Source organism: Strix uralensis, chromosome 1 (genome assembly GCF_047716275.1).
Source record: "Strix uralensis isolate ZFMK-TIS-50842 chromosome 1, bStrUra1, whole genome shotgun sequence".
NCBI lineage: Eukaryota > Metazoa > Chordata > Aves > Strigiformes > Strigidae > Strix > Strix uralensis.
The window spans coordinates 117,743,751-117,760,275 of NC_133972.1; the positions used below are offsets into that span (position 1 = coordinate 117,743,751).

Consider the following 16,525-nt stretch of genomic DNA (forward strand, 5'->3'; position numbering starts at 1 on the left):
GATTTTTCTCTTGCTCATTACCTTATTTTTCATTTCTTTTGTTTCCGTTGTTCGTTCATGTAGGCCTGTTACCATCTGAGAAATAAAAACATTGCTTCTGTTCAAGGATATAAGGCCTAGCTTATTCACTGTGCATCTTTACTGTATCAAGGTTTCAGAATCTTTCTGAATCCATGGGCAAAAAATTGAAACTCATTTGTTAACACGTTAATAGAATCTAAGTGATCTGTTTTAAACAAACCAAGGTTTTCCATTACCTCATCAAAGCTTAAATGTTTGAAGAAACCATTAACTAATGCTATCCCATTCCATAGTTCAAAGGATGCCTCAGCATTTTAAAGAGAAGTTCTGTATTTTTTGTCCAGTGGTACTGTTCATGTAAATTCATTTACTTACCTGCTGGGCTTTTTTTACTCCCTCAAATAATGATCAGTTCCAAATTAATTTAGACTTAACTGTCATTTTTTTCTAAAAAAAAAATGTAACTTAGTAACTTGATATACTTCAAGCTTTTTCTTTACATTTTCTTCTCATGGTGATGTTTTTCTTAGTTCTTGTATAGTTCTCATTCATGCCCAAAGTATCACAGAATAACATCAAATAAATTGCCTGAGACCTTTTAATCTCTTGCTTCTTCTCTGTTTTTCACCTCACCTGTTTATGAATTTTTATATGACTGGCTGGCAGTTCATAGGTCTTGGGGCAATTGAGAATAGAACTTTTCAGAAAAATAAGAAAATATTTTGTTTCACTTAGTGGTCAGAAGTGGAAATTATTATTTGTTTGAGACGGATAGTGAAGAGGAAGAGGAAGAGGAGAAAAAAGAAGAGGAAGAGCCTCGAAAAAAATCTGCATTTCAGGTACTTTATGGTAATTTGCTTTCTAGTTGACATCTGGAAAAAAATGTAGGCTTCTCATAAATCAGGCACATATGTTAAAGCAGCCAGTACATCTAAAGTAGACCTGAAAAGTATTGCAAATCAAATTTCTTGCCAATTTAAAATGCAAGTTTGCCTGTTTAAAGCATTGCCAAATTCCTACAGGAACTATAGTGAAATCATATCTTCATTCACTTATGCCCGAGGAAAACAAAAATACAAAAACAAAGGTTAAGAAGCTGAGCTTTATTTTTTCTGCATTGCAATAAAGGCAGGTGAGGAAGCTGACTTTCCTCTGGCAGTGCTGTACAGTGCTTCAGTGGTTTTCTGGTTTTGAGTGGATGTTATCATTCCCTGAAGAAATGATCCTGAAAATAATCAGCTTTTCATGGAAAAGAATACATACTTAAATAATTTTTTTTTAGTATTGAGCCTCGTGGACCAGAGAAATATATCCTTGGGTTATAAAGAGCTTAACATTTAAAATTACAAAAGGAGACCACATCACTTTCTCTCCTTTCTTGTTCAGGATAATGTTAATTAATATGTTTGCATTTTAAGTGACAGACTGCATTGAAGTAAGAGGATATTGTAATGTTAAAAAGATAGCTGAAGTTTCCTAACTGGGTTCCTACCTATAGACTGGTTGATGTTAGACAGTACAAGGTATTGAATCCACTGGCTTAAATTAAGAACTTGGGTGAAGAAGTTAGTTAAATACTCATGCATATAGGATTGCTTTAATCTTCATAAGACTAAAGTTATACTTGTTGAAGAATTTTCTGAAATACCGCAGAACTTTTTCAGGTCTGTAACTTTAAAAGCTTAAGCAAATTGGTAGCTTTTTGCAGATGAGCATTCCTATCCAGATGCAAGCTCACATCACTGCAGAACTGGTGCACTACTGAAAGCCCAGCCCAAGCAAGAGCAAGAAACCACCTCCATGCTCTTCTATTCTTATGCCAACAGCTTTCAAACAAAGCTTCCCAGACATTACTGAATTACGAGAAGAAATATTTTATTTAATTCATTGATGCAATGTGCCTTTAGTTTATATACTTACATTACATTACTGACTGATTACATTTGTTAAACGTCCTGCATAGTAATGACATGGAAAGATTTTTTCCTGACCTAGAAAAAGGCAAAACAAATGTGAATGAAAAATTATGTGATAAGTAGATTTTATTTTCTACTATTTATACTAATTTTTTGTATATTTTGCATTTAACTCACCTTAGACCATAAAAGTGGCTCATGAATTTCTAGGTCATTTTTCTTTCTGGTTTTCACGCAGGTATAGAGGAAAATTTGCATTCGTGTTTCTGCTGATTTTTTAAAAAATATGGGGACAATATTTTATTCAGATGTGCTGGTGCCAAGCACTGTAAAGAGTTCTAAACTTGAGGTCAGAAGCTAATAAGATTCTTTCATTCACTCTGGGTTTTGGGTTTTTTCTTTGTTTGGTCTTATTTTTTTAAGCTCAGTCCTGAAACTATTAATCTGAGGATGAAGGATCTAGTTTTTATTTCACAGTTCTGGTCAGATGTTCTGTATAGGTGGCCAGTTCTGCAATATGTGCAACATGAAGATGTTGGATGGCTTTAAGAAGGAGGGGAGTTGTATAGAAGACAAAGTTGGTTTTGTTTATGAAAATCTTGTTCATCATTTGGTCATCATATCTTATTTGCTTTGTATCACTATACACATGGTCTTAATAAAAATACTGGCAAAGTGAACTTGTTTGTTGTAGAACCTGCTAAAGAATTATTTTTAACTGTTGATTTTTCTTTTAGTGTACATTGTGTACAATAGTTAACAACGATTAACTTGGAGATTTTATTTATTAGAGAACACAGGCAGTTAAGAATCATTGAAATTTTATTGTGGACATCACAAAGGATCTTTTTTCATATTGGAGTCTATGAATGTAAATTTGTTCTTAATAATCTAGATACAATCATTCACTAGATACGTTTATTAATATTTTCTTGTTTTCTACTAATTGCTCTTGCTTTGTCCTTCTTTATAGAGAGCTATTGGGAAATTTGCTTCAGCCATTTTAGCCTTGCCAAAGTCTGTCATTAAACTACCCAAAACTATTCTTCAGTATTTAATCAAAGCAGCAAAGGTACTTGACATTTTGTGAGTGCTCAGTATATAACCCATCCCATAGTTCCTGGTGTAATGTATGCCTCTGTCCTCGTCTGCATTTTTCCTCTTATATGAATAATTAAAAAAAATAATGATAGCCAAAGCTTCATTCCTAGTAAACACAATGCATTTCATACTCTTGGAGTGGTCAAGACACAAAAAAAAAGGGGTTTATCTTTTTTTAAGTGCAACCTCAGAGAGAAAATGCAGACCGAAATTCTCATTTTCTTCTGATACCACTCTGCAAGATGTTCACATCAAGTTGCATGTATCTTATGGACACCGTGGTAATTGATCTCAGAAAGCTGGTAAAAGGTTTGTAAAATACACATTCCACTCCAAACCCCATTTTAGCTCTCTACTTTTCTGACCTTCATCATCATAAAAAAGATTTGTGCATCTTCTTTCTTGTCCTCCGTGAATACATTTGGCATTTCCTACCTTTGAGCACTGTGTATCATTTTATACTCCATATATGTAGCATGATATTTCTAAGTAGTGAGCATTACAGACTGGGTGTACCAGCTCCAAACCCTAAGAGATACTGCACTTAAAGTTTGTTCAGTGGTAAAAGTCTAAACTAATACATATGTATTCACCCAGTCAGCTCTTAAAATATCCACTGCTTAGAAGAAGTAGTTATATTAGATTTATTAATCATAGAATCATAGATTGCCAGGTTGGAAGGGACATCAAGGATCATCTGGTCCAATCTTTGTTGTCAAAAGCATGGTCTAGACTGTGCCCTTTCTTCAAAACAAATGCCTTTTCTTCATTCTAATCTTCTACCTTCTTCCAAGTCTGCCTTTTACCTCAAATTTCTTTATTCACACTATGACTCTGGCTAGTGTACAGTTTCTCAGATAACTGTTCAATAGCAGATATTGACAGTTTCTGACTTTCAGTAACTAATACAGTATTAGTTCACTTAAGTATCATCATTCCCCCAGATCAGCTTCATTAGAAAACACCTATTACAAAGCAAAGAGAAACCAGTGCTTCTGATCCCACACATTTTCTCATGTGGTGCTTGTTTTGAACAAGTTAGACATACCAAAATAAATGTACAGACTTTGAGAGATTTGGAAGGGGACCTTCTTATCAACAGTACCAAAATAATTTCCTCTCCACTGTTGTACACATTCACAAAACAGAACAAAGTACTTTTCCCTTTTAAATTCATTTAAAATCAGTTTGACAGTTTTAAAAAAATGCTTTTAATGTCTCAAAGCAATTTTTGTATGCAAATTTTAAAAATATAAATAAACCAAATAGAAATTTCACTGTTCTGTCCTATGAGGAGCAGTTCCAGCTTCACTGAGATACACGTGTGTTATTGTCATCGTCTGCATGTTTGTCTTGTGAATTAATAGAGCTGTTTTGTTACGGTGCTTCATTTTCACCCTCATGACTGCATCTGTGTGCTTCCCTGCCCTGTCTCTATTACCAGTCTGTGTTGCTTAGAAATAGAAGACAATGCAGTGCCAATTGATTACCATTTTTCAATGAAAACGGTAAAGGGAACAAAAGAACATCTTTTTTTCTGAAGGAGTTGTGGAGGAGATACAGTTACTTTAGTTTCTGTTATTCACATTTTACGTCATATAGGGAAAAAAGATATGAGTGTTACTGCTTTTTTCTGTAACCTTCCTTCACAGCTTGAGCAGAACTATTCAAAAAGTTACTTTGGGGTAACTTCTTTTATTTTTTTTGTTCGCACTGCTATAGCATTTATAAATATTTTGGGCCAATTCCATGCTTCATGTAGTCATACAGGTCAACAGACTGTTGATCTGAGTGAGTGCTGTGAGCAGGATTTGGCCCATAAAATCCCCCCGATATATAGGTAAGTATTACTGTCTTCATTTTACAACTGGAAAAACAGTAGCAGAAGGATTCATAAGTGACTTATCTGAAGCAACAAAGGGATCCATTGTCAAAATCAGGATGAAATTTGAGGAATTCCTGTCTGCCAGGTATGGGACTGTGCATAGATAACAAATCTGTAAATGTTCCACTGGGATCTGCAGAGGGGAAAAAAATTACCTAAACTATGAAAAATGTACAAGCACAAATACCTGTACTGAGATACTACTACATCTTTTGATACTTTAGTTAGTTGATTGCAGCACTTTCTCTTAAACTTTCCATTACTCTGCATCTTGCCTGTAAAATGATAAAGTAGAAATACAGAATTAAATGGAGGGATTCAGGTGAAGTAGCCCATACACACAACAGGGTATTAATTCCCAAAGTTCAGACCATGAATTTTTGTGGGTTCTAATGAAACTTGGATCACCCAGAAGTGTTTTCGCATTTGGTTTTATGCTCTCAAAAATAGCACATGAAAATTCAGCAGATCTGCAGGGGAGGTGTTAGATTTGGGATTCAAAATATTTCCTTACCCCTGCAGATCTGAATGCGTTTACTCGAACTATGTAGTCCTGCTTGTGGCTTATTCTATGGCTTACTCTCAAAACATGAAGAACCTTGAAATAAATGAGTTTGTTCCTTCCAGTTTGTTTATCAGGCCTGGATTACTGACCCTAAAACAGCACTACGACAGAGGCGCAAAGAGAAAAAAAGTTTTGGGAGAGAGGAGAAGCGAAGGCGAAAAGGATCTGGGGATGGTAGGTAGACTTCTGTATTTTTAAAAAAATGTAGTGTTAACTAGAGGGCCTGTTGTTCCTGGTAGTGAAAGGCAGCTGAGTTTTAGAGGGCAGGTGCTCTCAGTTCTGGCTAGGAACTGGAAAAATGAGTTTGCCTTTGGCTGGCTGTCTCTCCCTGCCCTAGCCCATGACAAGGCCAGCCATAGCTATGTCCTTTCATTCTACACAGTGCAAATTGGGGGAGATAAAGAAGAGGGGACATATGTGTTTTCCATGGAGCTGCAAGACAACACATTGCAGAAAACATCAGCTATATGAAAACATTTGTGGGAGTACTTGCAAGAGAAGGCCATAACCCTTTGAAGGTGTAAATTTATAAAGCAAATAATCTGGTAGTTAACAGCATTTCTTCAGAATATGGGAGTGTAAATGCCAGGTGTTTGGCCAGAATCAGGCAGAGCAAGGACATTACCCTTTCACTCCCTCACCTTATAAAAAGGGTTATCTTACTCGCCAGGTTTTTCTAGGGTTGCTCAAAGTCTCTCATTTTGATGATAAATTCATGTGTATTCCCAGGGAAGGTTTTGCCTGTGACAGACAGACTTTGTGTTAAAGAACTATTTCATGAGGAAGTTCCCAAAGAGCTGTAGCTCAAGTGGAGCTGCAAGAAAAATTCAGTGAAATAGCCACATATTATTTCTTTTTGCCACCCTTCCTCTATTGTTCCCTAAAGAAACTTGAGTTGATACGTGGGGAAGAATATCAAGAAATGTTTTTAATTTTCCATGCTGTACTCACTGAGGAACCCAAATAGCCATGAACCCCGAAATTTGCAGTGAATTCAGCAAGTAGCAAAAGGAAAATATATAAATGTTAACAGGATTTTTACTGGAACTGTAAAATCACTCATGCCTCTGAAAAAAAAAGTTTATAAGTGGTTCATATCTCTTCATCTTTTGCTCCTTTTTTAAACAAGAAAATAAAAATTCAGAAGCTTTTCTGGTCAGTGTAGAAGAGGGGGCACATTCAGACTGAATCAGGTGGAGTTGTCCTTCATTTGGCATCTTCACCTCTCGAAAAGAGGGAACTTTATAATTTGCTGCCACTGAAGCTGTAGCTGCAGTTATTGGGTATTTGATAAAGGAGAGTTGTTTGTTCTGTCTGTGACACTATGTCACTCTTCTGCTACAGGCCTAAATAAAAGCATGTGGTAGTTTCAAACCAACTCCGCTGCTTCATTTCAACCTGAAGGTCCCACTCAATTTATTCGAGTTTGCTGGGTCAGAGGCAGGAGAAGATCAGAGCACTGATCAGGTTGCCCTTTGCAGAAGTTGAAGAAGTGAGCTCTAGTGTGAGTCAGCGGAAGGTGAGGCTACTGGGGGTGGAAGCAGTGTGACTGAGAAATTGCCTGAATTTACACCAACAGATGATCTTGCTCAGCAGCCTGTCTAGTAAGAAAATGCCACTGCAAATTACAAGAGAGGGGTGGTCATCCATGAACCACCTTCACTAGCAGAATTGTCCCCTCACTTGAGTCCTTTAGAAATGGAAGTGTGGTTTTTGTTATAGTGGTGGGTGAGGAACCAGTCACTACAGCTTAGTAACTGTAGCATTTTCTAGCTTGAATGGCATTTACACCCGCACTTTTATTATGTAGCTCTCACTGTTTCAGTCATTGTTTTCAATAGGTGGTACTGATGCAGACTGTGAAGACAGCGAAGAGGAACCTGTCAAGAAGAAATCTGATGGACCAGGTATGAAGGCAGTAAGAGGGTTTCTCTGCTGTTACAATGAAGTAGTGACCAGTGGCATAAGCAGCATATCACAGAGAGCATTGCAGTGATCCCAGGCTTGTGTAAAGCCACAAAATCCATCCTAGCCTGTGCAGTGAGAACTTCCTAACTACTTTCAGGTTTTCAGTTGCCGGATTTACAAGTCCAAGCATAGGAACTTCTACTCCTGGACTATTAGCTACTGCACTCATTCTCTACACACGTTAGTAAATACATCTGCAGGCTCAGACCTGATCACTTGCTGTATATTTTACTTATAGAACAACTTACACCTAAGCTTAGCTTCCAGTCCTGATTGCATGCAGTCCTGTGTTAAAATCTCCATTGATTTTAAATGTCTGAAAGGTTACTATTAGCACAAAGACTTTGTGTTTTTTCATTATGTTTTAGCAAGGTTTAATATAATGCTTTTCTCTGGTACTCACCCATTCAGCAAGGTACAATAGTCTCCTCTAAAAAAATGGGATTTTCCCAATCTTACTCATTGTCATTCATAACCAGACCTAAGAATGCTCTGCACAGCAGAAGAAATGCCAATAGTTTTCAAGATCTTGCCCATATTGAAAGTTTTCCTACGAAGAAGTATAATAGGTCATAAATATAAGCTTGGCTCTTTTTCTAACTGGAGTAAAAGAGGAAAACAGACTCTCCTCTTAAGTCTTTATCATGGGTTACCTTGAGTGAGACTTTATCTTCTAAAGCTACTTTTCTTCTCTATTTAAATTAGTTCCCACAGTTCCAGTTAGAATTATATCCCTGAGTGAGTCACAGGGTAGAAGATGTTACAAGGATGTGGAAGATGTCATTTTTCTCATGAGAGCAGTGGTCTCCAATAAACAAGTTGCATTGCTATAGGGCTTTTTTGGTGGGGTTTTGGGGGCTTTTTTATTTGTTATTTACTGGTGATGCAGTTACCTGTGTTAAAACACTGAAGTGAATCACTCAAATGCATCTCTAGGGAAGTACTGCACAGGAGTTAGAGAAAGAGAAGGAGGTTTATAATTAATTTATATGGCAAATAGTCAATTTAAGGTGCTTTATATTTTCATTAAAATACTTTGACCATTCCTAGGTAGAATTCATTAAAGATGATGTTTGGAAAAATTAGATGGTAATTGTTATTGAAGCATTAGTATCATTATTAACCTTAGATCAAATCCTGTCTCACACTCTCAGGCAGAGAGAAGCCTTCTCTGCATTTGACCCTTTAAGTTAGAATAACAGTTTCTGTAGAAAATAAATATTTCTTACCCTTTTTGAAGATGTTTAGATGCAATCAATCCCCAAAAGATTATTTTTTAAAAGTTTTGGAGAACAGCAAATCTGCCAGAACAGCTACAGCATCATTAAAAATGTATACTAAATCACCTCCATCCCAGAGAGAAAAATGACCTTTCAGATTAGACTGGAAGTGCTTGGCAAAGCACCGTGGTGAGACTATGGCATGCCAGTGGTGGTCAATAATAAAGATAATTTTAACCTGAGAGCTGTGATTCTCCTGAAGTCAGTAACAGAAGTTATATATTAGAGAGGAATAGTGTGGGTTAAAAAAGAACATTTATATATTGTATATTTTTGTGTATGACTGCCATGTTTTCTTTTAAGATACTCATACTATTATCTGGAATTCAAACGAATTTAACGGTCCTTGAAGTAGAGACAGCCTTGCATTTAATTTCTAATGGCAAGATTTCCTTAGCTTCAAGACCTGCATGTTGAAATATGAGTAAATAAAAGTAGATAAATCATAAAGTATCTCCAATTCTAAATGACATAGAAAAATCCTGAAAAAAAGGGCAAAATATTCTTGAAATAATTATACAACCAAGTGAAGGGGATAAATGCTTTTACATTAAGAGAGACCAGACTAGTTCAATGGTTTTGCTCAGTTAAATGATACATACTGCCACTTCAGCACCCACTTTACAGGAATGTTCCACTAATGGTTTTTTTTCTTAGTTTCTCTACACATATATGTGCATACAACCCTGCGTGCACACCCAGCGACACTTGCATGTTCCTCCATAGGAAACCTTTTGCTTTATTGTATCTTCACCTTTGCATTCTTTGTAAGGAGCGAATGTGCACTCCACAAAGTTTTGCGTGCCATCTTGTGGTACAGCTAAGAAGTGAGGTTGTTGAAAGCATCATGCTTTAGCACATAGGTTGGGTCCTTAGTATCTACTTCAAACATTTCATCCTTGCATGGCAGATTATTGACAGTTTTCTATTATTTCTTAGGCTGGTTACTCTAAAACTGATCTTTATAGCTAGTGTTCTGGGATTTGCAACCTAGCAGGGACAACTAGCTCTGGAATTGGCTAGTCAGAAAGAAATTTTTTAGTATTTGTGCAACACTATGTAAGAGCTGTAGCGTGGTGCATGTGTTTGTGAGTGGAAGGAAAATAAACTGAAAGTACTGCCTTTTGGTGAGAAATGCCATTGCTAATGCTAAAGGAACTACTGAAATGAGAAATTAACTTGAGACAGCTGTGTTGAGCAAAATGAAGCTACTGGTTGGTTTATACTGTTGATATAAACCCATAAGCCCTACTCATGGAAAAGTGTACTGTTTTGGCAAAATGGTGCAAGAATAAGTTTTATAAATTTTTTTATGTGATTTGTTCTAGTTGGGCTAGTTGATCTAAGATCACTGATGACACAGTGCAGCCTATTTAAAAAAGTGAGGCTTTGGAAACAGTAAATACAGAGAGGGGTGTTTAGGTGGTTGGAAAACTGGGAGAGATTCAAAGACTGTTTAGGCAGGTTAGATTTTAAAACTCAGCTAAACTAGTTTCAAGCACAAAAGTCAAACTCTGTGCGGAGAGAAACATGCACAAGTAAATAGATAAGGAGTTTAGCTCAACATGCTGGCTGAACGGCTGTTGAGATCACAGGAGCTGGGGATGTTGACTAGCTCTCAGGAGATGCCCAAATCTTTGGGTTTCATTTTGCAGACCTGTGCATACAGTGTCTCTCTAAAATCAGGGACTGTTTATATGACTAGCAATTGCAGGACCAGGGAGTTACAGGATGGAAAAGGGATTCCAGATGATAAGCCTAGACATACAGGCAGGAAAATAGCCCAGACAGCCAAAAGGCCTCCAGCCATCTTCAGAGATTCCTTACTATGACAGAGTTTTGCAGCCTGGATTACTATTATTAGACAATAAAGGAAAAATGATTCTAACTCCAAGCAGAAATACAATGAAAGATATTTGCGTTCATTAACTCTTTTGCTTTTCCTCTCTTTTAGATAACATCATCAAGAGGATATTTAATATCCTGAAGTTCACTTGGGTCCTTTTCCTGGCAACACTAGACAGTTTTACAGCTTGGCTTAATTCCATCTCAAGAGAACACATCGATATCTCCACTGTGCTAAGAATCGAGCGCTGTATGCTGACCAGGGAGATTAAGAAGGTAATGCCTTTGGTCTTCTTTGTCTGCTAATGCCATTTCCAGCTCAGTGAAAAATGAAAGGTTGTCTTTTCAGATCACTATGTGAAGGAGAAAAATTATAAAAATTTCACTTATATGTGCATTTTAAAAATAGGTCTGGACTCTTTTACTGCTTGTTGATTTATAAATATATAAGTAATAACTTGCTTGATTTATTACCTGGATACAAAACAATTATTGGAAAAATAATTCTTTGAGACGTTGATATATGGATTTGGCCAAAGCACTCCTGTGATAGAGTATGGGTTTGAGGGGACAGGATAGATTCAAGTAGAGAGAAGAAGGCATAGCATTTTAAACAGCTCAAAAACTACCTCAGGCTGCATATTTCAGGCTTTTTGTAGACCAACTTGCCTTGGAAATAACTGACAACATACAGGCATAATTTTCTAGTTATATATTAGTAAAACCCATTATTATCAGAAATTAATGTTGATAGTGTAACTAGAAATGTGTTTGGATCCTCAAAATGCAAGTAGATGATACCTTGAAGTTGGATAAAGCTCTCATTTTAAGCATAGGTATTTTTACATATGTCACTAGCTACCCAACTATTTCTGGAAACCTCGCATAGAAGACTCATTTTTAGTTCTTTTCACTTTTTGTTAAAGAGTTTTGACCTTAATAAAGCCCCATATAGCCTGGCCACTGTCAATGTTTGGCGGCACAACAGGCAGGCTGCCCACGACCCCAGGAGGTTGGAGAGGCAGGCATTCCTGGTCAGAGGGAATCTGTACCCAGTCTGACCAGGAGTCACTGAGCACGAAGAGAGGGCTGCCTCAGTGTTAGTGTTTAGTTACTGTTATTTTCCTCGAGGTGTCCAATAGCAAGCAAATAATAATAATAATAATAGCAAATAGATAGATAGATAGATAGATAGATAGATAGATAGATAGATCGATCGATCGATCGATCGATCGATCGATCGATCCCCAAAACAGAGCAAAGGGAATGTGGCATATTCAGAGTAGATCCTTCTTTGGAATATGTCCCAGGTTGTGGAAATGGATGGTTTAGGGCACCCTAAACCAGAAATTGCATCTGGATCACTATGTTTAATAGTTCCAAGGAATCTATATTCTTGAGTTTTGCAAGTCCCTTTTTAATCTATTTTTAATGTTGGCTTTCAGAAGATCCTACAATACGGAGTTCTGTAGTGTCATTCTATATGGTGTGTTTAAGAGTACTTCCTCTTGTTCATTTTAAACCCACTTCCTGATCATTTGGGGGTCTGCTGTAGAACAGAGATGTATTCCATTTTCCTCTACTATTCCTGACTGTATAAATCTGTATGGACTCTTCTCCTCAGTCATTCTCTTACAAGTTAAAAAGTCCCTTTCTTTTTAGCTTCGCATGTAATTCATCCAGTGCCTCTGATCATTTTTACTGTCCTTCTTCATACAATTTCTAGTTTTAATATGGCCTTATTAAGACTGGATGACCAGAACTACACACTGTTTTCAAGATGTGGGTGAATCACAGATTTATACAGGAGTATGATGTATTTTCTTTTGCTTTTCTAGTAAGATCTAAGAGTCAAGCTCCTTTGACTTTTAGATGCTGCCTATTTTCAGGGGACTATACATTCTCAGTCCAAGACGTTTAAGGCTAACAAAAGCTGACATAAGGCCTGTCATTATGTATATACACTTTAAGTTATTTTTCCCATTGCATATCTTGCCATTTTTCACCAAGTCATTCAGTTTTATCAGGTTCTTTAGTAGTACTTCAGTCAACTTTACACTTGAACAATTTTTTTATCTGCAAATTTTATCACATTGCTGTTTTCCTCCTTACACAGATTAGTTCTGAATATGGTGGACAGTAAAACTCCTTGGGGAAACCAGTCAATGACCTCCTTCTTTTGTACAGAAAAAAAATATTTGTTTGTGCCCTTTTTCTCCAGTCTTTTAATGGAGGATAAGCACAAAAGATAGATGTAGTCTGTTTTATTTCATGACTGCTTGATTTCTTACAAGGGTCCCTCAGGATCACCCCTGAAGCCATGTTTAAGGATTGGTGTTACCTTCTCTTCCCCTGGGACTGTTTCATCTGTTGGCTCCTTCAGAGCTCTTGGGTGAGCACCTTCCACTCAGCGCTGTTTATTGTTTTGTTCTCAGACTTGTCTTTTATAAAACAATTACTCCAGTCGTTGCATGGAATTCAAGTTATTCCATTTGGAACATCGGTGACTTTTTCTGCAGTGAAGAGGGATGCAAAAAATTCAGACTTTTTTTCTGTTGCATAACTCCTTTATACCTCTCTATGCCTTGATGACCTGTTGATACCCTGGCTTTCTGGCCACTGATTCTTATGATATTCTTGAAAATGTTTTTGTTATCAGATTTTTTTTATTTTAGCAAGTTATTTCTCAGCATCCCTCTTGGTCTAATTTGATGAAGTTTTACATTTAACTCTAGGAAGTTCATTCTTGATTGTTTTTCCTCATGACTTTCACTTCTCGAAGGATGTCTTGCTTCTTTCTCCTGGTCTTTTCCATTCTGGTGACACGTGTGTGTGTGTGCATGCAGGCTCTTTCACAACATTTACTTATTCTACATGAGTACATTTGAAAATCAACTTGAGTTATTGTACATTGTTATTCTGATGGCACCTTCTGTAATCCTCCTTAGTATTTAACAGGCACTAGTGCACTCCTGGTTTGATAGTCAAAAATCAAGCCGTCATACTATACTTTTTCAATATTAATTGGTTCAAATCTACCCAGAGAGACTCTGTGATAGTCCTTGCAGAGTGAATTTACTTAATTGGTTAGACTTTATGCTTTTTGATCCATACCACCTCTTTCTCAAGTTATCTTCTATTCCATCCTTCCTGTAAAATTTTTACTGTGATAGTACAGCATTATAGTGATACTCCTTTTTGTCCCAGGTCTCAGAAGTCCCTGTTATTACAGCATCCTCACTGAAAATCACATGATTCTTTCTCACGACCCCTGAGTTTTCAGAGTTTTAACATTTATGCAGAAGCCAGGCTAACTGCCTTTCTATGACCATTACTTATCTGAAACTTTATTTTGATCGTTCTTTGCTACTTCTCACCTCAACTTCATTGAGTTTTTCCTATCCTTTGTTCCCAATATATTTGTTCCCAATACATATGTTTATTTATTTATTGAAATTTCATGTTGCCAGCAGCCTGATGCTGTTTTGATTACAATGGAGCCCATATGTCCTTGTATAGGCTGGTAATCCTGCTTCAGTCCTAAATCTTCTGGTACTAGGGGCCCTTCAAAGAATTTCTCCCCAGTCAATAGCTTTAAACTTCAGGGTTTTTTCTAGGAAGTTTTTCTCCTCTTCTGTGAAATATTGATACAGATACATCAGAATCATCAATTCCTCCATCGCATCCCAAGTCTCTGTAGCAGCCATTGTCTCTGTAGCCTGCCATTGCTGCCCCAGAAAGGAAACTCTCACTGCAGCCATCATGGTGACATGTTTCTTTGTCCAATGTAGAGTCGGGGACAGTTAACTTGATGTATGAAGTTCCTTTCATCTCTCTTCCAGCTACAGAAGAACCTGAAATTGAGTCCCCTGTCAGCTGTGGGGCACTTCTGCTGTCACAGCTCTTGTTCTTTATCCCAGGCCTGCAGTCGAGCTAGAATGTAGTGTGTGCCATAATTTCAGAGGCAGGCTGTCATAATGGCACAAACATTTATTGCTGCAGAAGCAATAGAGCTTGTATATAAACAAACTTAATTAAAAACCTGAGTTTCAGATTTTGTTCTTAAGATTTTTTTTTACAAAACTTCAGATTTTGAAAATATTAGATTTGGGACAGTGTGGAGGATCAGAGTTGAAATACTAGTAACTAATAATATTAGTAAAGGAAACACAGGCAGTATTTTAGAGTACTTTCTTTATTTCAGCTGTAAAAAGTCCTTGCATAAGGCTTCATTATAAGTCAGAAAAATGACTGTTCGAGAATAGCAATCTTCTCTCTCAGTGTACCTTCTGAAGTCAATGCAACTGTTAGTGGAATGAGTTGAATGTGTTTCTGCCTAAGAATAGGCTATAAAATTTGAGTTTTATTCTTATGACATGCCTTTAGAATTCTGATTGCAGTATCATAGCCAGAAAGACTTGAATCTGTGCCCAGATCTGGGCTGCCAGTTAATAAAACCATCCTTTCATGAACTTGCTTGATCTTGAAGTCACAGAAAAAGAGTAAAGGTCTTCAGTGTATTTTTCATGGTTTTCCAACTGTATCCGTACTTCATGAAGAAATTCTTATTTTGGGACACTAATGAAAATCTAGATCAGTTTGTACATGACATGTTTCTTTTTTTTCTGATTAAAAAAACTGCTACTGACCACTAATAAGATGTATGATTGTTCTTAGAGTCAGTGAAGCTATCTGAAAGAGATACCTCAAAAGTTGCTGTGGTACAGGTTGAATCATGGTCCCAGCCCACACTCATTTTCATGCTGAATGATCTGCAGTCCACCCCACAGAGTTTTGTCGGCTATATATAGCCTGAAACCGCTTGCATTGCTTCAGCTTTGCTTGAAATACAACACTTTGTGCCATGGTAATTTCAGTCAGAATCTGACTTGCACTCTGAAAAGGAACTACTAGTGGGAGGTTATTATTTATTAGGAAGCTGTTTGCACAGTCTTTAATTTGTTCCTTGCCAAATGACAGAAGAAACCAGTTCCTCGAAGAATACACGTCCCCCCTGCCATGTACCTCTACCTCTACTCTCTTCCACAGGGAAACGTTCCAACACGGGAGAGCATCCATATGTATTATCAGAACCACATGATGAAACTTTCTAAGGAGTCAGGACTGGACTCAATTGATAAAAATCCCGGTCAAGCTTCTGATTTGCAAGCATCTGAAAGAATGGATAGTTTAGATTCAGCAGCTTCTCGTGACAGTATCTCCAGGTATTGATTTAATTTTTATTTTGTGAAAGATAGAGGGATCATGCAGTAGACATAATTTTAGATAATATCTAAGTACTGATGAACTTCCTAATCAATGTTGAATCCTCTTTTTGATTTATCCATGCCATTTTAATAGTGAAAACTCTGCTATGTGTTACTATTCCTTCATAGTGGTGGACTCAGTTGTTGGCTTAACTCCTTTTCCACTGCATGGCTACCCCACTGCTTTCTGTTTCCCCTAGAATTAGGAGTCATTGACAGGTGTTCTGATCTTGTAAAAAGTAGTGGAAAATAAGAGCCTGCTGAGGATGCTTATGGGATACTGTTTTAGGAATTCAGGTGTGGAGTTTGGGGAATGATCATTCATAGTGAATATTTTGTCTTTGTAAAATAAATTGTTGTCTGTTGCCTACAAATCAAAAAAGGCTTTGTGTTGAGAAAGATTCTGGATTTGAGAGAACAAAACCCCCCTCTCGTACCCACAGGGCAAAGATCATATGAAGAGCCTGGTTTCCTAACTGCTATGATTACAATCCAGCAGAGCTACACAGATGGTGGATCAAATACCCATACTAGTTCAGGAAAACCACCTTCCTCATTCTTTTCTGAATATGGATGCCGTCAAGTCCCTTGCCAAAAATACTGCATGCTCCTGCTGCTCCATGCACACAGAGGCATACACATTCACTTCCTTCTCTTACAGAGGCAGCCTGTTCCCA

At 37.2% G+C, this 16,525-nt stretch overlaps 1 protein-coding gene across 1 annotated transcript in view; it reads left to right on the forward strand.

Moving 5' to 3' along the window:
* PIEZO2 (piezo type mechanosensitive ion channel component 2) overlaps positions 1 to 16,525 on the forward strand; it is a 316,185-nt gene that overhangs the window by 269,799 nt on the left and 29,861 nt on the right. Inside the window, exons 34-39 of the mRNA XM_074893340.1 lie at positions 757 to 860; positions 2,911 to 3,009; positions 5,551 to 5,662; positions 7,330 to 7,395; positions 10,691 to 10,857; positions 15,631 to 15,806. Coding sequence (XP_074749441.1) covers positions 757 to 860; positions 2,911 to 3,009; positions 5,551 to 5,662; positions 7,330 to 7,395; positions 10,691 to 10,857; positions 15,631 to 15,806 — 724 coding nt within the window. The remainder of the gene's footprint in view (positions 1 to 756; positions 861 to 2,910; positions 3,010 to 5,550; positions 5,663 to 7,329; positions 7,396 to 10,690; positions 10,858 to 15,630; positions 15,807 to 16,525) is intronic.